This window comes from Coregonus clupeaformis, chromosome 13 (assembly GCF_020615455.1).
Source record: "Coregonus clupeaformis isolate EN_2021a chromosome 13, ASM2061545v1, whole genome shotgun sequence".
Lineage (NCBI taxonomy): Eukaryota > Metazoa > Chordata > Actinopteri > Salmoniformes > Salmonidae > Coregonus > Coregonus clupeaformis.
Window position 1 is genome coordinate 7677252 of NC_059204.1, and position 27138 is coordinate 7704389.

At 42.7% G+C, this 27138-nt stretch overlaps 1 protein-coding gene across 1 annotated transcript in view; it reads right to left on the bottom strand.

Annotated features, from left to right (window-relative positions):
* Positions 1-18757: 18757 nt before the first annotated feature.
* Positions 18758-27138, bottom strand: part of LOC121579123 — a 35689-nt gene continuing 27308 nt past the window's right edge. The window contains exon 4 of the mRNA XM_045224208.1: positions 18758-23211. Coding sequence (XP_045080143.1) covers positions 19478-23211 — 3734 coding nt within the window. The 3' untranslated portion in view covers positions 18758-19477. The remainder of the gene's footprint in view (positions 23212-27138) is intronic.

Genomic DNA, 27138 nt, shown 5'->3' on the forward strand with positions numbered 1-27138 from the left:
GGGGGGTGCTGAAGGGAGATGTTTAGGGGTGGGGGGGTGCTAAAGGGAGATGTTTAGGGGTGGGGGGGTGGGGGGGGTGCTGAAGTTTTCTCCCCGCCCTGTTGACGACTATTTTTGTCCTCTCATACAGGAGGAATAAAGGCCCTGATTTTTTTTACTAAACATTTTTTTAAATCTGATTTATCAGGTGGTGCTGTAGCACCTTCAGCACCTCTACTTCCCGCGGCTAGACTACAGGATCCACTATCAGCTCAGTATTGACCTGGTGAGCATGGTGAATCTGACAGAGGGAGAACGTCAAGACTGTGTTTCTTGGCTCCTGTGGCACAAGACTGTGCCTCTCTGCCTGTCTGAGCTGAGCACTATCCTGCTACTCTCTGTAACCACAAATAGGTAGAAGTTGCCAGTAAACACAAATCCATTTTTGGTTTTTATTAGATGTAGTAAACTGATCCTAGATCTGTGCCTAAAGGCAACTTCTACTCTGAACATACAGTACCTGCATCCCTAATGGCACAATATTCCCTATATAGTGCACTAAAGTAGGGTGGCATTTGAGACACAGGCTGTCTCCACACCATCCACACACACAGCTGTTACGTCAACAGGAACAGGAAGTGTGTCATCACCTGCGACCCTTCCTCTTCCTGTATAGCCTAGCCCCCATCCCCCATAATAGTACACTCAACAACACCAACACAGGCCTCCATCAACAATATAGTGTGTATTGTCCTATAAGCCTGGCGATGTTCAAATGTCTTGTTTTATTTTAAAGGGATGATTCTGACGCAAAAACAAATTTCCCCTTCAGGGATAATAAAGTTTTGTTTAGACTACCAATACTTCACAGGGACAACACCTTGTCACGGTTTCGGCCGAGGCTGCTCCTTCTCCTTGTTCGGGCAGGCTTCGGCGGTCGTCGTCTCCGGAGTACTAGCTGCCACCGTTCTATGTTTCTATGTTAGATTGGTTTTGTCTGTTGGTTACACCTGTTCCTTGTTAGTGTTCATTATGCGTCCTATTTAGTTCTCTTGTGTTTGGTCAGGTGTTGTGTGTAATTGTTCATTGTCACGTTGTGTGCTAGTTCGTTTATTCTGTTCTCTCTGTATTTTTGTGTTTGAGAGAGAGTTCCGCACTTTGTGCGCCTTTAGCTTACTTTACCGTTGTGTGTAAAGTTCGCCTGTAGCCTGTTGCCGTGTGTGGCTTGTTTTTGGATTTTACTAAAGACGCTGTTCGAAACCTCTGTGTCCTGCGCCTGATTCTACACTACCTCTACACTCAACCCTGACACACCTGTTTACTCTGAAACAGACAAACATGAGCAAACATCCAATGTAAACAAGTAGTGGCCTAAACCACTGTGCTTTATCTCTATGAGAGGGATGTGTTGCTCTGCAGACTGGTCTTCAACAGAGAACCAAAACCTTTATGAGCGGTGAAGGGGAGAGGAGAGCTACACGCACATCAACTACCTCATTTCATTCAAACACCTTGACAAAACTTTCCATAAAAAGAAAGCTCTTTGACACAACAGAAATCAATTTGTTTTTGTTCAGTGGGTGTTGTCTTTGGATGTTTATTGCTTTCCTGCATCATGCCTAGCGGGTCAACAATATTGTATTCCAAAATGCTTCATTACCACACAATTACACATGGGTGAGAGAACATGACTCTGCATAAATAAATAGTAACACACGCACACAATCACAGTTCATGTTTCAGTAGTGTCGTATATGATGAATGGTGGCAATTATTGCTGTCAACAAAAGGAGTCTGCTCATACTGAACATTGATCATAAGGTTTATTCAGACCACAAGCTTCAGCATGAGTTTACAGACACACGCGTGGTCCGGAGAACAGTGTCGTCCAATTCTAATGTCTGCTCTGTCCTATCTTCTTCGTGTACCCCTATTTATAACCAATGCAACAAGATGGGCTCCCTCTTCTGGCCAGTTTACAATACACTTCCTGTCTATTATATGTTACATTATACTAACATAACCAACATTCCATTTCGTCATGAAAAACATTTAACAAAGGCATAATCTTCAGATACGATATTCCCCCCTTTCGAGACGAAATAAACGTCTCGAAAACAAACAGAATAAGATTATGACTATTAACCATTTATCTCCTTGAGTATCTTTAACATTAAACCAAACACATTCTCCTCTAGAGTGTAAATACCTTCCTATGAAATACCTGTTTATGAAGTGTGAATCCATTACTATGACCTATGAAGAAATCTCTATGGAGTGTGAACACATTACTATGAATTATGAATAAATCTCTATGGAGTGTGAGAGCGAAAAACTGTCCAGCAGCCATCCATCCATATCAATCAAGACAGTAAAATTCTCTCACGGTCCCTCTGCCCCAGGCAACCACCGTCGGTACTCCAGATAACCTCATTAACCATGTAAATGCATTTGAAACTATGATGTAATTAAATACCCATGTAAACAAAATCCTATCCATAAATATCCATTGTACAACTGGTCAACCCATCGAATCGTACAATGAATCTCTCCTTCCTAGACCTTCTGTCCCTAACCCCATCGAAATAAACAAAAGCATCTAAGATCCTCATCTGCATTCAATAACATCAAACATCATTCTACTAAAATCAATACCTAAGAATATGACACAATTATGTATTACACATGTCTATATTTCATTGCAGACACTGGAATGTAGTCCACTACACTTCATCTCCCTGTAATGTCCTCTTCCAATGGACTTGTTGATGATGGAATCAGCCACACCCTCCTTGTTTCATCTCCTCCAGTCATATTGTCTTTGTTTGAGTATTCCAATCTCCACATGTTCTCCCAAATGCTTCTGGAATGACAAGAAAATAAACGACCAAACAGTATCCTTTGCAAAACAACCACTTTCAAATTAAACCTCCATTTCACCTAAGAATTTAAAAAATGATACATAAATGATGTTTAAAAAATGATACATAAATGATGCATGAATCACATTATCCATTCCCCCCTTTGATTCATAAATCATACTAAAAATCATACTAATATTGAAAAAACAATTTGAAAAATCATCAAATAATCCAAAATGATATTTATCCCTCAGTTCCACTTGTCCATCTTTATCCAGATCAGGAACAGTCCACACCGGCATCTGAGTGTTGTCTCCAGGCACCACTTCTCCAACCTATCTCAATCTCATAACTTTCTCAAAAGTCAGTACAAACATCACACAGTGTTATCAAAGCTTAAACTAGAATCTGACCCATCACTGCCCCTACTGGCCTAATTGATCTTGCATCCTCCCAAACACATCCCTTATAATGCACCTATAACCCCAGTGATATTATCTGAACTATCTGGACTCAAAGTATAGCTAATATTTATCAATATTATCTTCCCAAATGTTACACCATACCATGAATGAAGTCCCCCCTTCTCCCTTAAACTTATTCTTCAATGATAGGCTTGAAGACTATGACATGTCGCCATGTGTCTGCTAAATGACTAAAATGTAAATGTAATGTCACCCTTTTAACCCTAGAGTTAGCTGTGTCCAATGCTATCCCTCTTATAATGGTAAAACCTCCTATGGAAGCTTCAACGTTGACCTGTAACAACATCCTATCCCCCATAGGGTAAGAATATACTCTATCATCACAAACCCACCAAATATCTCAAAAATTCCCCATAGTCATAAGCAAAAGCTAATCTTTTACCCATCAAAGTCCTGCTCTTCTTACTACCTGATATATAAAAAGTAACCTATTATTTGTCATTACTACCCTTAAGGTCATACTTATCCCAGGTTATCATATAACATCACACTCTGATCTTCCCATAAACATATCCCTACCTCATATGTTTTATTAGAACAAAAACAACTTTTATCCCTCAATATTTCACCTGAATATTTCAGAGTTTGCAATTACCTGATTTTACTTTCCATCTAACAATTCCCATAGGGTAATCCATTTACCCAAGAACACTTAAACCCTACTGTTCTGACAACGACATTATTTTATCTGTCAATGACTGTTGCCAATTCCACAGTCATGACAAAGCTCAAGACTGACCCACACCTGACAGAGGCTGCGCAACCGTCTAACAGGTTCGGGATGGAATTCTCAACAGACATGGACCCTCAAGATTCCTCACTGACCTTACAGAATGAGTTAATCTATCTCTAATTTCCACAACAGAGGAACGAGCAGCACTGATCAGATGCCCCCCCCCTCTGTCATCAAAATCAAAAGACCTCATCCTGTCCTCCATGATGAATCTATATTCTCTCTACTACTATCTGTTCTCCTATTTTAACCCCATTCGTAGTAACCTAAACCCCTGAGTCTCTCTTGCTGCCTCCTTTAATTTCAGAAAAGTTGTTGTCATCCTTCCTACATTTGCTATTACCATCGTATCATTAATCCCTTCCAAAGTTACCATTAACGTTGTTGATTTAGTTGATGAATTAAAACCCTTAATTCCCTCTAGTGGGAAACTACCAACATCCTATTCGATTATTCCCTGTTGGAGTGACTACTGTAATAAACTTATCCTTAACTCCCTCTGTGACTGTGGAAAGTTTTACAGACTTCAAATCTTCCATTATAAGCATCACCTTACAAATTACATAGCCCTTAACCAATAATTCTTAACCGAACAACTTCTAATGCTTGCACTAGATAAGTACACATATATTCTCCCTAACCTTTCTCTGTAACATTACGCAAAATAATCCCTTATTTGAGTAGGTGCAACAGCTCCTACTTCTGATCCTGCCACACCATACTTATCCTCCCTAATTATCTCTCTCTCTCTCTCTCTGTGAAAGAAACGTCATCATCCTAAATGGCATATTATAATTATTATTCTCCTAACCCTCATAACAGTATTTTCCCCCTATAATTGATGCTGGACCCTTAATCAAATGCGCTATATTTATGGCTTTAATAACTATCAATGTTGAAAGAGTTAAATTACTTCTACCTGTTATTTTAATAGACTCACGTGTTGATGTCATTATTGTTACTACCTCATCCCTAGTTTTCCCCTAAGCCCTGAACTCTTTCCTTGTACTTCCATCCATCACCCCTAGTGTCACTTTTCCCCCTTTCAGTTCTACCTCTAAACTTTAAACTTTTGATTACACAAAATACACCTATAATGACATTGATCTCCCTGCTGGAAACTGTAAATATAGATACTCAATCACCCTCAAATCATTCAGCAACACATACTTTCTCAATGCATCTGCTCCTAACCGATTTAAACTCCTACCATATCTTCCCACTAAACTTTAAAATGTCCTTCCTCACTGTTCTCTCTCTGTCTTACTACTAACTTTGAAACTTAGCTTACTGTCTCAGAGTCCCTTCAACCTAGCCTACCCCTAACTTATTTTAATCTAATATTTTCTCTCATAACATTTAAAACCTTTTCCCCTGATCTATTGACAAAATCTCTTACCACCAAATTTTTGGAATATGTGATTGGGAAAGTTCCCCACCTGCTTCTGACTCATTACACACAGACTTGGCAAAACCGACTAAACACCTTTTAGCCTAACCTCAAATCTCTTAGTGTAAGAATGTAACCCAAAATAACAGTCACCCCTATTAAGTTTTTTCCCAGACAGATTGTCTAACAGGTAATCTAATACATTATCATCCTTCCTATGATATTATCTTTTAAGCAAATGATTCCCAAAAAACCCTACTTCGTAAAATATTCTACCAGACAGTCAGTCGTCTAGTGTGCATCTTATTGTACGCTTCAATTCTCTTCCCAACACTACAATAACAGTATCTTCTAATATTAGTACTTTAAGAGTAAGTACTACCTCAAATCCCTATCCTAATTAGTTATCAATTAGTTTATTTTACAGAGTGATATGTTTAACCTCTTTAGACTGAACCCAGATAAGTTTTCCCCTATTCACTATCACTTCTAATGACCGGTGGTTTCAACTGTTAGCTATTTTCTCTTCTCCTCTAATCGATGCTCTCAGCTGATACCCCCCTTCCGGATATTGTTCAGTTGAAGCTGTAACAGTGATTGTTGATTTGGTTCACTCTGATTCTTCATCACACAAGCTTCTCTTCTCCACCAATTGTATGATTGACTTCTCAGAGTTTCTTCGTCCTGTTCTTTGTTGTTGACATATCAGGATTCTTCAAAAGCTTATATTCTAAGTTCTGTTCTTGAAATATCATCTTCATCGTCGTTTCTGCTCGTATTCGTCGTCATCTCTGATGCCATAATCACCCTGCTAGATGATCACTGAAAGCTTCCTTCTCGTAAGGTGGGTGTCTTTCTGCTGAATCCGTATGTGAGAAAGGTGTACTAACATCTGCCATTAGTCTCTCCTAACACTACCTTAGTTAAATAATTACTATTTTAGTCAATGTTCCCCTATATCAACCCTTTCAACTTCCTTTATTGTGAACTATGTTATTCTAGACTGTATAAGTTATATAGACTTCCCCCCTGTAATTATTAATATAACCCTAACAACTCCAAATAAATCCTGAATAATTAAACCCAATTTTATTCCTATATCCTATGTCACCAACTTATCCATTAGTGTTGAGTATATTACCACAACCCATCAAATGCAAGTAAATGCAAGTTAGTCATCTTCAGACTAAAATACCCATAAACAAAGCCTTCTAACCTTACAACCCTTCAATACTCCAATTCCCATAACCCCTTGCTCTATTAGCTCTAATTATCATAAATTTACAGAAGAATCCTCAATCCATCCTGGATTCCCAACACATCTGTAATTAAACCCCAGTGATACACATAGCCTCCAAAATGCAATTTTTAATGAAATAGTATTTGCCAAGCCCATGTAAGATTGTCATAACATCACATATCTTGTTAGGGAAAGATTTTGTAACCATAATCAGTACCAAAACCTTTTTGACTTGATCCTCTGCCACGTGACGTGCACGTCAGCCCGTCCTCTCTCTCTCTCCTTTGCTCTCGTCTGTCGTCTAGTCCTATTGCTCCTCTCATATGACAGAAGAACATACACAGAAAAAGACTTTAGTAGTTAATGCAATCACTGAGTATTTCCAACCATTCAATATTCGTTTGTTCTACATTATTCACTGTAAGACTTTAACTCAGGACTAATTATAGATCGCCCAAAAACCTTTTGCTTTCAATCCGTCATTTAATTATTTAATTCAATCTATTATAATCCGTTATCCTATATTTAATTTATAAATTCAATAGGCTACAAAACAAGTTTCATCTTTAACCAATCGCAGTTTAAACTTATAAGATTCGTGTTAAACTCTCCTTGTGCCTATTTGTTCCGTCGTCTGTGTTCCTCTGTCTCCCCCTGCAGTTTAACCAATGTGTTGTTTTGCAGAATCCCACGCATGCGCAAATATCATTTTAAAATTAAACGCATCCCCATACATTTACTAAATAGATCGCTCCAAACCATTTCATTTAATTTTAATCGTCTTATTTTAATTAATTATACTCCGTCAACATATATTTGATCTATAAATGTACTACATCTCGCCAAATAGTTTAACGTTCACATAACAGTTACTTTAACGATTTTAAAAGAGTCGTGTTCACCTCTCTCTTCCGGTAGCCCTTAAACCCCTGAAAAGGAAACCCCAAACAAACATATGACCTTACGCCACCATTTTGTTTCGTCGACCGCATGTCGTAGATTTAGTGCCGTAAACCAAAACGTGTCCTAATCTCGTGTCATAAACTCCCCCTTTCTGTAGTGTAGTGTCGCAAAATTAAACGCATGCGCACAACCATTCAAAAACCCCTTTTCACCGTGGAAGAAAGATTCTCTCTTCTCTCTCCCCAAACAGAATAATACCAGTCCAGCTGTAATTCCCATTTCCCCCTTATAGTCAAACAACATTTAACAGCGCTCACAAAACATACAACCTGACTTACAGACAGTGACAAGTTTAAGAGACTTTAATCCATCGCAATGGAATCTCTAAGGATATCCGTTAGCATGTAGCACGCAACACAATTAGCCTTAAGCATTAACATTTAGCTTAGCCTAAGGTACACCGTGGCACAAAACACAATTAGCCGTTAGCCTTAAGCATTAACATCAGCCTTTAGCCACGATGTACCACGTGGCCTGATACAATCCAGCATTAACACCAACCTCCAGCTAACTGCAGCCTACTAGCTATACAAATGAACACCCCGCACCGTGGCCAAATCATCATCACAATTATCTCCCCGTCTAACTTTTTGTTGCCTTGAAAGATGAATCTCATATCAAGCGGTTATCCCCAACCAATTTCCCGTCGGCCAGAGGAGGAGTATAACATAAATACACCAATTCACTTCATAATTCCCGCTTAAGGAATCAACCTGATTCAGTCTAACTAAGCCCAGGATTTGTAGCCCACTCAATAATAATAATAATTATTATTACGAGTCGCCCCTTTCGAGGTCTTTTCCGTATTCACGGTGCCCTAACTATGCAGATATCTTCCCAACATTATTCTCTACCAATCCATTTGTACAATCCATTGTTGTAAACAGCGTTTACACATCAACCAAATTTAAAATATTTTAGTTCAGACTCCCAGTTAACAGCCATAACGCCACCCGAAACACGGTCGTAAGGGTACATTCCTCCAGTGTACATAAGCAGTAACAAACCAACAACTTAGCTGTGTCTAGTCGGGTCATGACTCCAGACCAAAGTCAGCTTGATTTAGCTTGATGACTCCAAATGCAGCAAAGAAGGATTGCATCATCCCTCCTGGCAAGCTCGCCATTCTGTCGTATATGATGAATGGTGGCAATTATTGCTGTCAACAAAAGGAGTCTGCTCATACTGAACATTGATCATAAGGTTTATTCAGACCACAAGCTTCAGCATGAGTTTACAGACACACGCGTGGTCCGGAGAGCAGTGTCGTCCAATTCTAATGTCTGCTCTGTCCTATCTTCTTCGTGTACCCCTATTTATAACCAATGCAACAAGATGGGCTCCCTCTTCTGGCCAGTTTACAATACACTTCCTGTCTATTATATGTTACATTATACTAACATAACCAACATTCCATTTCGTCATGAAAAACATTTAACAAAGGCATAATCTTCAGATACGATAGTAGCACTGGCCCCACCCACTTCAGTTCAGAGAGCACTCTGGGGTGTATTCATCACCAGGAACCAAACTGAAGCAAATGAGACGAAACGGGGAGGGAATTTGTCCAGTAAGAAACGCTTGTTTTCATTTTTCTGTTGCACAACGTTTTGCTATAGTGTGTGCTAATGAATACACCCCCAGCTCTAGCCATCTATCCATCCATCCATCCATCCATTCATCCATCCTGACTGGCAGTCTCTCTATCACTGTGAGGGGATTAGCAACAGTGGCAGCAGAGAGTAGGAGAGATACGTTTGGGATTACGACAGGGATAATGGTTTTTGAGGTTTAGAGTCACTCAGGAGAGACAACAGAAGAGTCAGGAGGGAACCAAAGCCTCAGCTTTCATCACAGGTGATTCCTCTGATCTCACCAGAGATAATGAGTGACAGGAAGAAAGCCTGGGTATTAGTGGTATGGTATTATTAAGGAGAACTGGCATGGTGGGAAGAGAGCCATCAACCAATGAAATTGTTATGGTTTCAAGGTAATTCATTTAAATAAAGAACACATTTTTTCTTTATTTTGTCATTTCTAGCCTCTGAGTGCTGTCCTCGTCTCATTTCCTTGTGAGCGTATCAAAATTCTCGGCTTGGCTGAACTGTACAATGTCGCCATCTAGTGGTAGTGGTGGCGTACTGTAGCTGTCAAAGTAACAATCTTTGTTGATTCTCTGTAGACCTGCTGGAGTTTACTACATTTACCGACAGGCCTTTGCTGATAAAGTGTTATTAGAGATTTTCACGTTACAATAAACGGAGCCGATTTAAACGTACCGATTGAAATTTCCATCTGAACGACTATTCTCCAATTCTCTGCAATGTTGAGTACCTGATCTTAATCAGATTAATTGGCATGAGGCACTTTCGCCATTTACAAGAACGCTAATGAGAACACGGCGCAAACGTAATTTATTAAATGTACCAATATTATATTTATGTATAGCTACCTACATTGCATATGTTCTGGACATCTATACAATTATTTTGAGTTCTCGCTTTTTTTTATTTTAGCTTGCCAACGTATCTGTCGGCAGCTGGTCAGACATATCTGAAGGAAAACCAACAAGTGATATGTGTTTCAGTCAAATTGGATTTTCGGCATTTATAGCAATGGTTATCAACTGTACTGCAGGGATGGAACGTAAGTCGCAGAAAATAGAGGTTGTGGTGGCAGCTGCAGAGAGGTATTTGGGTGTGCGAGACTTGACATCAGAAGAGTTACAGGGTGTGATAAATGGTGGTGTCCCATAATTTCAGGCTGTTGGCCTGAAGTAGGACTAAATAGTGGACTATGGTAGTGATTATTATTATTAAATTTTTTGTGAGTCTAGTGATAGATGGTAGGTTATTTGTTGTATTTTTTAAAGCAAAGTATAAGGGAGTTATACTCCAGTCTAGTAGGTGGCGGTAATGCAACAATTATTGGATGCCAACTGCCGTTAAACCTAATCGAAGAAGAACATATGGTCCTCTGTAGCTCAGCTGGTAGAGCACGGCGTTTGTAACGTCAAGGTAGTGGGTTCGATCCCCGGGACCACCCATACACAAAAATGTATGCACGCATGACTGTAAGTCGCTTTGGATAAAAGCGTCTGCTAAATAGCTTATTATTATGTTATCTGAAGGCGCAAGATTGTGGCCCCTGGTAAACAGCATTTTGAAATTGACAGTACAAAAATGTTCTTGTATCGTAGCTATTTACCATACAAACATGTTTATTAGTTGGGGTTATTTCTCCGCTGTTGCTTATCCTGTTCACCGTGTGCTGTGGCTGTTATCCTGTGTTCCCAGGTACGGTCTGATCATACCCCAGAAGGCAGCATCTAAGACAGCCACCCTGCCCAGACCCTCTGTGTTTGGGGATGACTCTAATGAAGAGGTAGGAACAGTGTATTAATGTCTGTCTGTTATCAGTTATTTTATTTAACTAGCTGGGTGAGTACCATATAGTCTACCGGTATTAAGGTATTTTGCAAGAAAGCCTGAGCAGATTACATAGTAAGTATTTAAAGGATTCTTGTTTGACCAGTAGTCCCTTAAAGTCAGGACAGTTTCTCCACTCTGGAGATCCTTTGCGACAGTCGGCGAGATGTCGGGATGATGGGGGTGAGTGTGAGTGAGTTGCAAGTTTAGCAAAATGACTGAAGCTCTATCAGAAGTAATGTTGTGGAATGTTCCAGACCTCGGTTGGGGAGAGTTTGCAGAGGGAGTCTCTGAAGAGGAGGAGGATGATGAAGAAACAGATGGATGGATGGATGGATGGATGGATGGATGGATGGATGGATGGATGGATGGATGGATGGATGGATGGATGGATGGATGGATGGATGGATGGATGGATGGTTGGATGGATGGATGGATGGATGGATGGATGGATGGATGGATGGATGGATGGATGGATGGATGGATGAATGGATGGATGAATGGATGGAGGAATGGATGGAGGAATGGATGGATGGATGGATGGATGGATGGATGGATGGATGGATGGATGGATGGATGGATGGATGGATGGATGGATGGAGGAATGGATGGAGGAATGGATGGATGGATGGTTGGATGGATGGATGGATGGATGGATGGATGGATGGATGGTTGGATGGATGGATGGATGGATGGATGGATGGATGGATGGATGGATGAATGAATGGATGGAGGAATGGATGGAGGAATGGATGGATGGATGGATGGTTGGATGGATGGATGGATGGATGGATGGATGGATGGTTGGATGGATGGATGGATGGATGGATGGATGGATGAATGAATGGATGGATGAATGGATGGAGGAATGGATGGAGGAATGGATGGATGGATGGATGGATGGATGGATGGATGGAGGAATGGATGGATGGATGGATGAATGGATGGATGGATGGAGGAATGGATGGATGGATGGAGGAATGGATGGATGGATGGATGAATGGGTGGATGTAGTGCTGGGGCGATATGGCCTAAAAATCATATCTAGATTTTTTTCAAACTTATGGGCGATTCACAATATACAGCTCAAATATTTTACAATGTTTTCTCTAAATAGACTTTGTTGTACAATTAAAGGTAAAATGCCTTTAAAACAATAGTCTTATGAATTCAGGGCGAGTGGATTAGGCTAAATATAAGGCCCACTAATAGTTTAATAATTTATCAAAATTGTTTAACCTGCTTTTTTTTTGTTGCAATAATCACCTGATCTGGCTTTCAAGTCTGTCTATGAAAATGCCCAATTTGTTACAAAGTTAACCAGAACCATGAATAATGCACATTCACTAATAATGACTCTTGTAGTAATAATAATGTAATAACTAATAATGTAGCAGACATTATAGAACATTATCACAGGTCTCATAAATTATCTCTCAAGCACAAGCCCACGTGCTAGTGAGTAGGCAGCTGATCTTTATATTTCAAGTTCAGCCAACTTGGATATATTTGCTAGCTAACAAGGCAGAACTGTTGAATTGTTATGAACACACCGTTCTGTCTATCTCCAGCTGTTTTGAACAGCGTGCTAGCCTGTCCACTTTGTTCAGATGTTGAAATCAAGTGGCCTACCTTATTTCTCAGAGTAAGAACGAGTTGCTAATATCCTTATATAATTAGACAGCTAGTATAAGTCTTTGGCTAAAATGCTGCTAGCGGTACGTGGTACCCCAATGCAGCGCACAACAAACTGAGCATGAATTTTCCAGAATCAATGTTCATTGATAGTCCTGTTTTAGTAGTGTCTGCTCTGTGTGCAATTAGAGTAGTTGAGACATAGAAACGGTTATCGTTAACGGTTCACTTTTCTTCTAGTACAGTAAAATAATTTCTCAATGTGTTTCGGTGTCCATATGACCGATTTTGTTGGACCAAACCTCAAATGTCCTCCCGAGTGGCGCAGTGGTCTAAGGCACTGCATCGCAGTGCTAGCTGTGCCACTAGAGATCCTGGTTCGAATCAAGGCTCTGTCGTAGCCGGCTGTGACCGGGAGACCCACGGGGCGGCGCACAATTGGCCCAGGGTAGGGGAGGGAATGGCCGCCAGGGATGTAACTCAGTTGGTAGAGCATGGCGTTTCCAACGCCAGGGTTGTGGGTTCGTTTCCCACGGGGGGCCAGTAATATAATAATGTATGCATGCACTAACTGTAAGTCGCTCTGGATAAGAGTGTCTGCTAAAATGTAAATGCAATTGGTGTGTGTGTAAACAGAGAGGAAGAGGCAAAGCGAGAGGTTTCACTTTTGCCCAAATCTGTCCAAAATAAGCCCAATGCGTTTCTATGGGCTTATTTTGGACCTAAGCGTGTCGCCTGCCTTCCCGCCTTTGGGACAACGACTCCCATTGTTAGGGCAGAGACATGAGTATCTTGTCATTATACTTAGATCTCTGGTGTAAAATGGGAAGCTGAACTGCAGTGGATGTCAGGGGCCCAGAACTGCAGTGGATGTCAGGGGCCCAGAACTACCCCACAGCCTCCGCCCCCCTTTTTCAGAGCTTCTTCTGAAGGTCTGCTATCCCCTCCACTTGGACTCTTTCGCTCCCCTGCTTTCCCTAACCTCACACTTTCATTGTGCCTTTCTCCATTTGGCCTTTTTAAATGTCACTTATATCCACCCCCTAGAGATGGAGAGAGACAGAGGACATGGAGAGAGACTGAGGGAGGAAAAGAGATGGAGAGAGAGAAGGACTTGGAGAGAGACAGAGACTGAGGGAGGAAAAGAGATGGAGAGAGAGAAGGACTTGGAGAGAGACAGAGACTGAGGGAGGAAAAGAGATGGAGAGAGAGAAGGACTTGGAGAGAGACAGAGACTGAGGGAGGAAAAGAGATGGAGAGAGAGAAGGACTTGGAGAGAGACAGAGACTGAGGGAGGAAAAGAGATGGAGAGAGAGAAGGACTTGGAGAGAGACAGAGACTGAGGGAGGAATATAGATGGAGAGAGAGAAGGACTTGGAGAGAGACAGAGACTGAGGGAGGAAAAGAGATGGAGCGAGAGAAGTACTTGGAGAGAGACAGAGACTGAGGGAGGAAAAGAGATGGAGAGAGAGAAGGACTTGGAGAGAGACAGAGACTGGGGGAGGAATAGAGATGGATAGAGAGAAGGACTTGGAGAGAGACAGAGACTGAGGGAGGAAAAGAGATGGAGAGAGAGAAGGACTTGGAGAGAGACAGAGACTGAGGGAGGAAAAGAGATGGAGAGAGAGGAGGGGGCAGAGAAGGAGGAGGAGGAGGAGGGAGAGGGGACAGAGGAGGAGGGAGAGGGGACAGAGGAGGAGGGAGAGGTGGCAGAGGAGGAGGAGGAGGAGGGAGAGGGGGCAGAGGAGGAGGAGGAGGAGGGAGAGGGGGCAGAGGAGGAAGAGGAAGGGGCAGAGAAGGAGAGTATAGTGTGTAAGTTTGTTAAGTGTAGCAGTGAGCAGACAGTAACCTCAGCCAGAGACAGATACCTGGCCAGACAGATACCTGGCCAGACAGATGGCACGCTCAGCCACCAATACATACATCGAGAAGGATGAGGACTAAACACACACACAAACGGTGACAACTGTGACTGCGTGTGATTACGTGGAGGGTGACTGATGAACTGAGACACATTACGCCCACACATGTCAACATACTGTGTGTGTAAACCTCTTTCTCTAATAAACTGCATTGGACGGACCACCAAATAGGAGTGTGGTCTCATGGTGTAAACCTCTTTCTCTAATAAACTGCATTGGACGGACCACCAAATAGGAGTGTGGTCTCATGGTGTAAACCTCTTTCTGTAGTAAACTGCATTAGACGGAACACCAAATAGGAGTGTGGTCTCATGGTGTAAACCTCTTTCTCTAATACAGTGGGGGAAAAAGTATTTAGTCAGCCACCAATTGTGCAAGATCTCCCACTTAAAAATATGAGAGAGGCCTGTAATTTTCATCATAGGTACACATCATCTATGACAGACAAATTGAGGAAAAAAAATCCAGAAAATCACATTGTAGGATTTTTAATGAATTTATTTGCAAATTATGGTGGAAAATAAGTATTTGGTCACCTACAAACAAGCAAGATTTCTGGCTCTCACAGACCTGTAACTTCTTCTTTAAGAGGCTCCTCTGTCCTCCACTCGTTACCTGTATTAATGGCACCTGTTTGAACTTGTTATCAGTATAAAAGACACCTGTCCACAACCTCAAACAGTCACACTCCAAACTCCATTATGGCCAAGACCAAAGAGCTATCAAAGGACACCAGAAACAACATTGTAGACCTGCACCAGGCTGGGAAGACTGAATCTGCAATAGGTAAGCAGCTTGGTTTGAAGAAATCAACTGTGGGAGCAATTATTAGGAAATGGAAGACATACAAGACCACTGATAATCTCCCTCGATCTGGGGCTCCACGCAAGATCTCACCCCGTGGGGTCAAAATGATCACAAGAACGGTGAGCAAAAATCCCAGAACCACACGGGGGGACCTAGAGAATGACCTGCAGAGAGCTGGGACCAAAGTAACAAAGCCTACCATCAGTAACACACTACGCCGCCAGGGACTCAAATCCTGCAGTGCCAGACGTGTCCCCCTGCTTAAGCCAGTACATGTCCAGGCCCGTCTGAAGTTTGCTAGAGTGCATTTGGATGATCCAGAAGAGGATTGGGAGAATGTCATATGGTCAGATGAAACCAAAATAGAACTTTTTGGTAAAAACTCAACTGGTCGTGTTTGGAGGACAAAGAATGCTGAGTTGCATCCAAAGAACACCATACCTACTGTGAAGCATGGGGGTGGAAACATCATGCTTTGGGGCTGTTTTTCTGCAAAGGGACCAGGACGACTGATCCGTGTAAAGGAAAGAATGAATGGGGCCATGTATCGTGAGATTTTGGTGAAAACCTCCTTCCATCAGCAAGGGCATTGAAGATGAAACGTGGCTGGGTCTTTCAGCATGACAATGATCCCAAACACACCACCCGGGCAACGGAGGAGTGGCTTCGTAAGAAGCATTTCAAGGTCCTGGAGTGGCCTAGCCAGTCTCCAGATCTCAACCCCATAGAAAATCTTTGGAGTCCGTGTTGCCCAGCGACAGCCCCAAAACATCACTGCTCTAGAGGAGATCTGCATGGAGGAATGGGCCAAAATACCAGAAACAGTGTGTGAAAACCTTGTGAAGACTTACAGAAAACGTTTGACCTGTGTCATTGCCAACAAAGGGTATATAACAAAGTATTGAGAAACTTTTGTTATTGACCAAATACTTATTTTCCACCATAATTTGCAAATAAATTCATTAAAAATCCTACAATGTGATTTTCTGGAATTTTTTTCTCATTTTGTCTGTCATAGTTGACGTGTACCTATGATGAAAATTACAGGCCTCTCTCATCTTTTTAAGTGGGAGAACTTGCACAATTGGTGGCTGACTAAATACTTTTTTTCCCCCACTGTATAGCCAACCAATCAGCCTGTTACCAAGCGTGCTCGTCATCCTCACCAGGGTCTTGACCTGACTGCAGTTCGGCGTTGTAACCGACTTCAGTGGGAAAATGCTCACCTTGGCTACTGGCACACTGGAGAAGTGTGCTCTTCACAGATGAATCCCGGTTTCAACTGTACCGAGCAGATGGTAGACGTGTGGGTGAGCGGTTTGCTGATGTCAACATTGTGAACAGAGTGGCCCATGGTTGCGGTGGGTTGATGGTATGGGCAGGCATAAGCTATGCACAACGAACACAATTGCATTTTATCGATGGCAATTTGAATGCACAGAGATACTGTGATGAGATCGTGAGGCCCATTGTCATGCCATTCATTTGACACAATGTTTCAGTATGATAATGCACGGCCCCATGTCGCAAGGATCTGTACACAATTCCTGGAAACTGAAAATGTCCCAGTTCTTCCATGGCATGCATACTCACCAGACATGTCAGCCATTGAGCATGTTTGGGATGCTCTGGATCGATGTGTACGACAGCGTGTTCCAGTTCCCGCAAAATTCCAGTAACTTTCCACAGCCATTGAAAAGGAGTGGAACAACATTCCACAATCAACATTCTGATGCACTCTTATGGAAAAGAGATGTGTCGCGCTGCATGAGGCAAATGGTGGTCACACCAGATACTGACTGGTTTTCTGATCCACACCGTTGCTTTTTTTTAAGGTGCATATCTGTATTCCCAGTCATGTGAAATCCATAGATTAGGGCCTAATTTATTTATTTCAATTGACTGATTTCATTATATGAACTGTAACTCAGTAACATCTTTGAAATTGTTACATGTTGCGTTTATTTTTGTTCAGTATATTTCTATGGTTGGTTGCGACTGTCAGTTTGCCTTTTGCAAATTTCAAAACACAATCCTGGGAAAAATGTAGTTTGGAAAGCAAACGCCTACAGCTGAAAAGAGAAGACTATATAGAAACAAATCTCAACAACTCCAAATTTCTAACTAACAGCAGCACTGTATTTCAAAGTAGCTCGGCGAGCGCATCGACCATCACCGTGGGTAGCCTATGGCTTCGTCTCCATCATTAGGTGAGTCAGTGTGCCACTGGAAATGATCAATTATTTAAAAAACAAAGCCCCGGGGACTATGATTTGTTAATCTGACCCTGTTCACGGGTTGAACTAGAACCAATAATTATAAAAACACATTTAAATAATCAAATTATTATTCAGTTTCTCTTATTTAATATTTCCTTTAGACAAAAACTAAAAAAACGTTTATGACTTGTTTAATTTCAGATTCAAATCATATAAACGAGGAACGACCCTTTACTCGTTTTTTTATCTTGTCATGTAGTAAGAAATATTAATTGGCCGAAACGTACACGGAACTCGGTGTCCTCAGATGTAGTTAAGGCCATGTTTCCATACGCAATAGTCTATGCTACACAATTGCGCACAGCAGACTGTATCCAATAAAACTATACCTCATTACCTTGACACGTTCTCTGTTCAATCTAACGTGACCCTGCTTTAAATCAGACAGACAATCAACATCAATCTGCTAGGGATATTAGATCCAATGTGGATCACAGCACAATGGTCTTCAACGGGTTAACGAATGAGACACCAAAGCATTCTGGACATTCCTTGCAAACATCATTTTTCCTGCACTTTGGCTGTTATTGCATCAAGTGCTGTATCACAACAGCTGTTTGTCACTTGACTGTCATTCAGAAAATAATTTCCTGGATCAGATGATGTGTGAAACTATCACAACGTAATTAAAACAGCTGGACATCAAATGCGCATCCAACAAGTATTTATTGAAGAACCACGTTTAATGACTATCGATTTTGGTTTTAACTATTTAGTGAAGACTATATCAGTTAGAAGCATTCGATTTTGCAATCACATATATTTTGGATTTGTGTAACCATGAAAACTATATTCACGCCGTAACAGGAAACACTAAATGTTACGTAGGCCTAGTTACAGTGCATTTCCAAAATCGGCATATAAAGAACTGTCCGAGCAAGATCCAGGATTCTTACCGGGTTCAAGTTCAATGTCTAATTTAACTGATAAATGCTTAATATATGATATAACAACAAACACTGCCATAAATGCAAGGTAAGAAATGTAGTGTTTTATGTCACACGATTTTGGACAAATCTGTCAAGACACCATGAGAAAGGGTTAAAAATAGTTGAATTTTATTGAATGTTCCTTATATCAATTACTTATCAACAGCTGTATCTGTAAGTTGTCCAGCGCAGGAAATCTTCACTGGTACTCTAGCTTATAGAAAGACCCTTAAGCGATGTCAGAGGTGTTACTGCGTTGTAGCTGTCAAATCAGCAAGCGTTTTCGCGGCGTTATACCGATCGCGGACATTGCCATTCGATGCACCGAGTCGCATTAGTAGAAAGCTCATGCATCCGTTTGAACATTGGAATGTGTGTTGTAATACAAAGTACACCTCGATTAGGCTGATATCAATCTTTATTCTTTCATTTAATGATTTTCAATTTGAGTGTCATTATTTCTATGTAGCTACACTTCCTCCTTCTGAACTTCTAACATGGGTAGGATGGGTGTGGCTTTGTGACAATGACCACAAGAGCAATGCAATTACACCTCTGACATTGCCTAAACAAAAACAATGATTTGCTATGCAGTTCTGGTTTTAATCTAGGCCCTAGTTTTTGTTCAGTTACCCTGGGGTGGACAAATTAACATAAGGCTATACACAAGGCTAAGAGTTTTAATTCAAATCCAATGAACCCCACATCTCAGTTAGATCTACCCAGCAAATGCAAATGTTCCTACAATGTTGGGAAACTTAATATTCAAATGGAGACTCAATTTGGTGTCCAGATAATGTTAGCAGGACAACATTCCATGACTGACTTATGTTGGAACCACCTGCCGTCCATCTTCTTTATCTTTCATGAATTTTCGCTCATTTGGGAGTAAATCTACTCCTTTTGCAATCTTGTCCAGAATCTCAGACTCTGCCTTCATTTTCTTCAACCCTACGATCCGATCCTCGAAGCCTGGCTTGCGTTCGGCCTCCTCTGTGCGAATGAGTATCTCAATGTATTCCATAGTGGAGAGAGAGCTTGGATTCAGTGCAACTTCATTAAGTCTCTTGAGACAGTCAGAAGACTGCTTGATCAAATTCATCAGCGCGTCCTCGATCATGTGAAACTCATCCTTAAGCTTACTCAGCATCTCCTTGGTTGACATATACTTGTCCCACGCCTTCATGAAATTGTCCTTCAGTTCTTGAATAGTCTTTTTCTCAGTCTTTGTTTCATATGTCAACAAGACTTTCTCCCTGTCGTGGTCACTGGAAGAGCATTTTCCTGGACATACGGTACAGTTGCCATCATCATCCATCACGGCACAACTTTTGATGTCATCCTCATCTGGGAGGAAGCAGCAGGTGTGACATGTGAAATTGCATACCTTGCAGTTTGTCGCAAAGTCCTTGGATAATTTGCTTCTCTTCACCTGCAGCACATCTACCTCGGTCTCAAAATCTTTGTTCTGTTTCATGTTCTCGTCCTCGTTCTCCAGACTCTGTTTGAAGCTTTTCATCTCACTTAGCTTTGACAGACCTGCTGTGATCTGAGGGGTCAGGCGTGTCATGGTCTTCTCCAGAAGTTCACGTTCTTCCAGCACTTTCTTTGTCAGGGTCAGATCTTTGCTCTCAATGCTTTCCAGTGCTTGGAAAAATTTCTTAATCTCCTTGAAAGTTGACTTCCATTGCTCTGGACACTGTGCCTTAAGATCATCATCAACATCATCATCTGTATCGTCCTCTTCACTGCTGCTCTCCATCTGCTTTGAGAACAGAATTGAACTGTTGAATTTGAAATGGGTTGGTTGCCCCTTCTTGTTTTTCTTACAGGGCAGATTTGCAGCTTTGATGGCCTCTAGCACCGGTATCTGCTTCCCATCAACAAATGTCACAAGCATCAGGATGTTTTCAGCAACATCCTTTCCAAAGATGGACAGGATGGAATCAAAGATGTATCTCTGGGAAGGACTGAGACGAACAAGTGGTGCCTGCACTACAAAGCAGACTGCATCAATGTGATCAATCCCTAAAGGATTACACAAGAAATCCTTCAACATCTGGATGAGCAATTTATCCTGAGCCATTCCTCTGGTGTCTCCGAACCCTGGTGTGTCAACGATAGTCAGAGAATAAGGAATCTGAAAGCCTGGCTGGTTGTAGAGCTCGTATGATGTCACAACCATAGTCTGGCTCTCAGCCTGTGACTTGTTGGTCACCTCATGGATGAGCTTAAAGCGGTGACCGTCTTCCCACTTTACCCCGAGAATGTAGTTTACCATGACATTGACCAGAGTTGTTTTTCCTGCACCTGTGGCCCCCAGAAGCAATATCACCTTGTTATTCCCTTGCTCAACCTTCCTCCCAAATCTGTACTGGCCAAAACTTTCATTTACACCAAACTTCTCTTCCAGATTCAGCCAGTGGATTGAGGGGTTGCCCTTTTCCACCTTCTGGGATTTTTTGAGGAATTCCTCACTTTTTGCGCCGGTTGATTTGCTCGTCTTCGGTTGGGCATCAGAGACCCTAATGGTAGTCAGCACAGTCTCAGGACTAGGTAGACTCTTCCCTGCTTCGCCACAGTTAGCAGAGACCCTGATGCTGTATGCAGTGTCAGCCTCTAGTCCTTCCAGTGTACTCTCTCTAGTGGTGGTGTTGATGGTGTGCCACATCTGATTGTTTATAGCCTTTACACTCTGTCTGTATTCAACCACATAACCGATGACTGCAACATCGTCTCCCACTATGGTAGGAATGTCCCAGTTCACTCTGATACGTCCCGATTCTATGCTCTTCTCTGTGGGTGGTCCAGGGGGGCTACATGAACGGGTCCTGAAGTATTCTGTCCAGTCACTGGAGAGGCTCACACCAGGTCTACACACCGCCCTGCAGCTGAAGCGGTACTTTTTGTAAGGGTCCAGATTACGGATGGTGACTTGGTTAGTTGTAGCATCAGGTTTGACCTTTGTCCACTCAGAGTCAGCCTGCTCAGCCTGGTAAAAAACCTGGTATGACTCCACAGAGGTAACACCAAGGTTGGGAGGGTTGACTTGCAAGTGGACACAGTCATGCTCCAGACTCTTGATGGTGGGAACACCTGGCTTTGATGGCAGCTCAAACTGTGGACTCAAAAGTGTCCCTCTTTCGTAGACATGGATGGACGACGCAGTAAGGAGTTTGTTTGGCATTGATGCAATGCAGAATGCAATATTTTCTCTGCCTTTGTTTGACTCTTTGAAGTCTAGGAACAGATGTATGGTTTGCCTGGTTAGGGTGGTTACCTCCCCCAAGCGAAACCACTTTTCTGCTGCAGATTTCCCGGCTGCGTTGGGGTTGTAAGGTATCAGTGAAAAATCACTTTTAGATTCTTCCAGCAAGTAGTTCTCCAAGACTACCACATACTCTTCTTTCTCCTTCAAATTGGAAAATGCAAAACACACTACATAATCATTAGCTTGATCAAGCACTATTCCGTCCAATTCATTGCTTGAGTACACAACTTGTACCTCTTTCATTATGTCAAGGTAAGAGCTGACAACAGTCATCTCTCTCTCTCTGTCGTCCAGGTATGCGATCATAAGGTCATTCTGGAATGGAGAACGTTCTTTGCTGTTGAGCATTTTTATCAGCTCTTCCTCTTCCATTCCTCCTCCTCTTATTTTGGGAAGAACCTTGCAGAGACCTTTCTGGAACACCAGCTTGTACTCTGAGCACAAGTCCCTGAACTTGTTGAGCTTGGCTTTGATTTCAGGGAACTTGATAGCCATGTCTTCCTTCATCATGTCCTGGCATTGTACATCAGTATTGTCCAGTCCGTCCAAGATTCGCTGTGCGCGACGCACCAGGCTAACACTGATCTGCCTGACTAACTGGGCAGCTGCAGAGTCCAGGTTTTTGAGAGGATAGAGCCAGACGGTCATGGGCACAGCGTGTTCTCCGTTTTCCCCTAGCAGATGTGGCAGGCCAGCATACACCCTAATGGCATCTTCAAATGTGACAGGGTTGTTTTCTAGTACAAAATCACCATGGAAAGTGCAGTTGAATTTATTGGCCTCCCTCTTCTCTTCCTCCCTCATCTTCAACTTTGCCTCCCCTTCTATTGATATTTGAGGGATCTTTTTTATTATGGCCTGCAGGTTTCCCTGGATGTCCTGGTGGTTTTCTCCTGAGGAAACCTCTTGGTCAAAAACGAAAAAGGCCTGCGCTCCGTAGAGCAGGGCAGTCACCACATGGGTTGCAGAGCCCTCTTGTAAGACATTACTGTATTTTACATTTCCTGCCCCCAGGTGGTCCATGGTCAGCTGCTCGAAGCGAGTGGTGGTACAGTACTGCAGAGAAACTCTAGACTGACGCTTTGAGGTCTTTTTGTCATGTAAGAATTCAGCAGAACCTTTCACACTGACTAAGCCACCAAGAAAACTGGCCTCAAGAGATGCAGACACATTCAAAGCTTCTGCCTTTGCTTCACTTGAGTCTGAAGCAATGATTTTGAAGTCAGTGTTTGGTTGTGGACAGACATTGATGTGTTTCTGCAGCATCTCAGAATCCCAGTGAGTGATACCTGCAGTTTAAAAAGAGAATGACCAAAGAATGTTTATTTTGAAAATAATACTCCAACGTGTACATGTATAATTATTTCTGCATGTTAACATTGTTTAATTCAAATAACTAATTGAAGGTACATATTGAACTCAAAGTAAATATTCTAGGTGACATGACACCCATAGTTAGAAAACCTAAACCTCCTACACTCTCAGAAGAAAAGAGTGCTATGTAGCACCATTTGTCCTTGTAGGAGAACCAGTCTGAAAATGGGTTCCAAATAGAACCCTTTTCAGGTCAAATAGAACCTGGGTTCCAAATAAAGGGTGCTATTTGGAACCAGAAAGAGTTCTATCTATAACCTTTTAACAGATGGTTCCCCTACAGGGACAAATGGTGCCACATAGCACTCCTTCTTTCTGAGAGTATCTTTGCCATTGATCACTTCTATGACAGAATTACTACTATATGACGACTTCAAAAACAACTTGCATGCCATCAGCCGTTTGTTCCAAGTGCGTCCTCTAGCTTTTCTTACTCTGCGGTGACCATAGAGATGTACCAGAAAACGAATCTCTCTTTGCAATAGCCACTTCTGTTACAGCATCATAGAAGGATCCAAGATGGTGTAGCAGTGCGGTCGTGTTCTTTGCTGTGTGTCTGTGTAAATAGCCTGTTTTTTGTATTTTTCGTACATATTTCCCTATCACACTCTTCATCCTTCTACAAAATATACTTTCCTGCAACCCGCCTCACTCAATGTGGAACGGATTCTATTATTGACTTACCTTTTATCTAGAATCTCCAGTTGAAACTAGCTAGCCAGCTAACTAGCTACTTGCTATTAGCCACCGTTAGCGGTTTTTCACCATTGTCCGTGGCCTGCACTACCTACCAGCCAGCTCTAGCCTGGACTATTATCGGCCAGTCTGCACAGCGCGTTATCGACCCAGAACATATCGTTTTTTCTGCCGGAATTACTGAATCACTGGACCTTTAACACCGGATCATCGCAGCTAGCTAGCTGCAACCAAATTGACATTGTTATGGCTAAATCAGCCTTGAGCTAGCCTAAAGCCAGGCCCATCTCCTGGCTATCTACCTCTCCGTCAACCGGACGGGACCTCCTAGTGTTGACACGGAGCCCCGCCGATCCAACACGACTGGTCTGCCGACGAAATCGTCTGATGTGGTTACAACAGGCTTCCCGTTACGACGTCAACCACGAAGATCCATCTGCTAGCCCCGGCCCGCTAGCACACGCTAGACGTGGCCTCTTGCTCGCCATTGCTATAGCAACCCCCGAACTCTCCTATTGCTGTTCTCCGGACCTTATGATAACTCAGCTATACAGCTGATGCCTGCTGGACTGTTCCTTTATACGGTACCCCATCCTGTTTAGCCTCAGCCCAAACTTTGTTGCCATTACCAGCTGTTGTCTTAGCGCTCTTGAATAACACCTGTGATTGCTTTATGCCTCTCTCCCATGTCAATATGCCTTGCTTATTGCTGTTTCGGTTATTTCTTATTGTACTATCTCACTGTAGATCCCCCAGCCCAGCTCAACCTGCCTTAGATAGCTCCTTTGTCCCACCCCCCATACACGCGGAGACCGACTCAATCGGTGCCTCCAGTGATGCTATCTCTTTCATTGTTACCCAATGCTTAGGTTTACCGCCACTGTACTCATATCCTTTACATAATGCCCTGAATCTATTCTACAACGCCCGGAAATCTGCCCCTTTTTTTCTCTGTACCCAACACACTAGAAGACCAGTACTTAAAGCCTTTAGCCGTATCCTTATTCTACTCCTCCTCTGTTCCTCTGGTGATGTAGAGGTTACCCAGGCCCTGTAGCCCCCAATATCACTCCTACTCCCCAGGCGTTATCATTTGTTGACTTCTGTAACCGTAAAAGCATTGGCTTCATGCACGTTAACATCCGAAGCCTCCTCCCTAAGTTTGAGTTATTCACTGCGTTAAAACACTCCGCCAACCCTGATGTTCTAGCAGTGTTTGAATCCTGGCTTAGGAAGGCCCCCAAAAATTCAGAAATGTCCATCCCCAACTACAACATTTTCCGTCTCGATAGAACTGCCAAAGGGGGTGGGGTTGCAATCTACTGTAGAGATCGTATCGTACTATCGTACTATCCAGGTCTGTGCCCAAACAGTTTGAGCTTCTACTTCTAAAAATCCACCTTTCCAGAAATAAGTCTCACTGTTGCCGCTTGCTACAGACCCCCCTCAGCCCCGAGCTGTGCCCTGGACACCATATGTGAACTGATTGCCCCCCATCCATCCTCAGAGTTCGTACTGCTTGGTGACCTAAACTGGGATATGCTTAACAACCTGGCCAACCTACAATCTAAACTAGATGCCCTCAATCTCACACAAATTATCAACGAACCTACCAGGTACAACCCTAAATCTGTAAACATGGGCACCCTCATAGATATCATCCTGACAAATTTACCCTCTAAATACACCGCTGCTGTCTTCAACCATGCCCCCCCCTGCTTCTTCTTCACACAAATTCAGACAGCTGATGTTCTGAAAGAGCTGAAAAATCTGGACCCCTACAAATCAGCTGGGCTAGACAATCTGGGCCCTTTCTTTCTAAAATTAGCAGCCGAAATTGTCGCAGCCCCTATTACTAGCCTGTTCAACCTCTCTTTCGTAACGTCTGAGATCCCCAGGGATTGGAAAGCTGCCGCGGTCATCCCCCTCTTCAAAGGGGGTGACACTCTAGATCCAAACTGTTACAGACCTATATCCATCCTGCCCTGCCTTTCGAAAGTATTTGAAAGCCAAGTTAACAAAACAGATCACCGAACATTTCGAATCCCACCGTACCTTCTCCGCTATGCAATCCGGTTTCCGAGCTGGTCATGGGTGCACCTCAGCCACGCTCAAAGTCCTAAACGATATTATAACCGCGATCGATAAAAGACAGTACTGTGCAGCCGTCTTCATCGACCTGGCCAAGGCTTCCGACTCTGTCAACCACCGCATTCTTATTGGCAGACTAAATAGCCTTGGTTTCTCTAATGACTGCCTCGCCTGGTTCACCAACTACTTCTCAGATAGAGTTCAATGTGTCAAATCGGAGGGCCTGTTGTCTGGACCTCTGGCCGGCTCTATGGGGGTGCCACAGAGTTCAATTCTCGGGCCGACTCTATTCTCTGTGTATATCAATGATGTCGCTCTTGCTGCTGGTGATGCTCGGATCCACCTCAATGCGGACGACACCATTTTGTATACATCTGGCCCTTCATTGGACACTGTTAACAAACCTCCAAACGAGCTTCAACGCCATACAACACTCCTTCCGTAGCCTCCAACTGCTCTTAAACACTAGTAAAACTAAATGCACGCTCTTCAACCGAACGCTGCTTGCACCCGCCCACCCGACTAGAATCACTACTCTCGGCGGGTCTGACCTAGAGCGTGGACAACTACAAATACCTAGGTGTCTGGTTAGACTGTAAACTCTCCTTCCAGACTCACACTAAGCATCTCCAATCCAAAGTTAAATCTAGAATCGGCTTCCTATTTCGCAACAAAGCCTCCTTCACTCATGCTGCCAAACATGCCCTCGTAAAACTGACTATCCTACCGATCCTTGACTTCGGCGATGTAATTTACAAAATAGCCTCCAACACTCTACTCAGCAAATTCCATGTAGTCTATCATACTGCCATCCGTTTTGTCACCAAAGCCCCATATACTACCCACCATTGTGACCTGTACGCTCCTGTTGGCTGGCCCTCACTACATATTCGTCGCCAAACCCACTGGCTCCAGGTCATCTATAAATCACTGCTAGGCAAATCCCAGTCTTATCTTAGCTCACTAGTCACCATAGCAACACCCACCCGTAGTCTGCGCTCCAGCAGGTATCTCTCACTGGTCATCCCCAAAGCCAACACCTCCTTTGGCCGCCA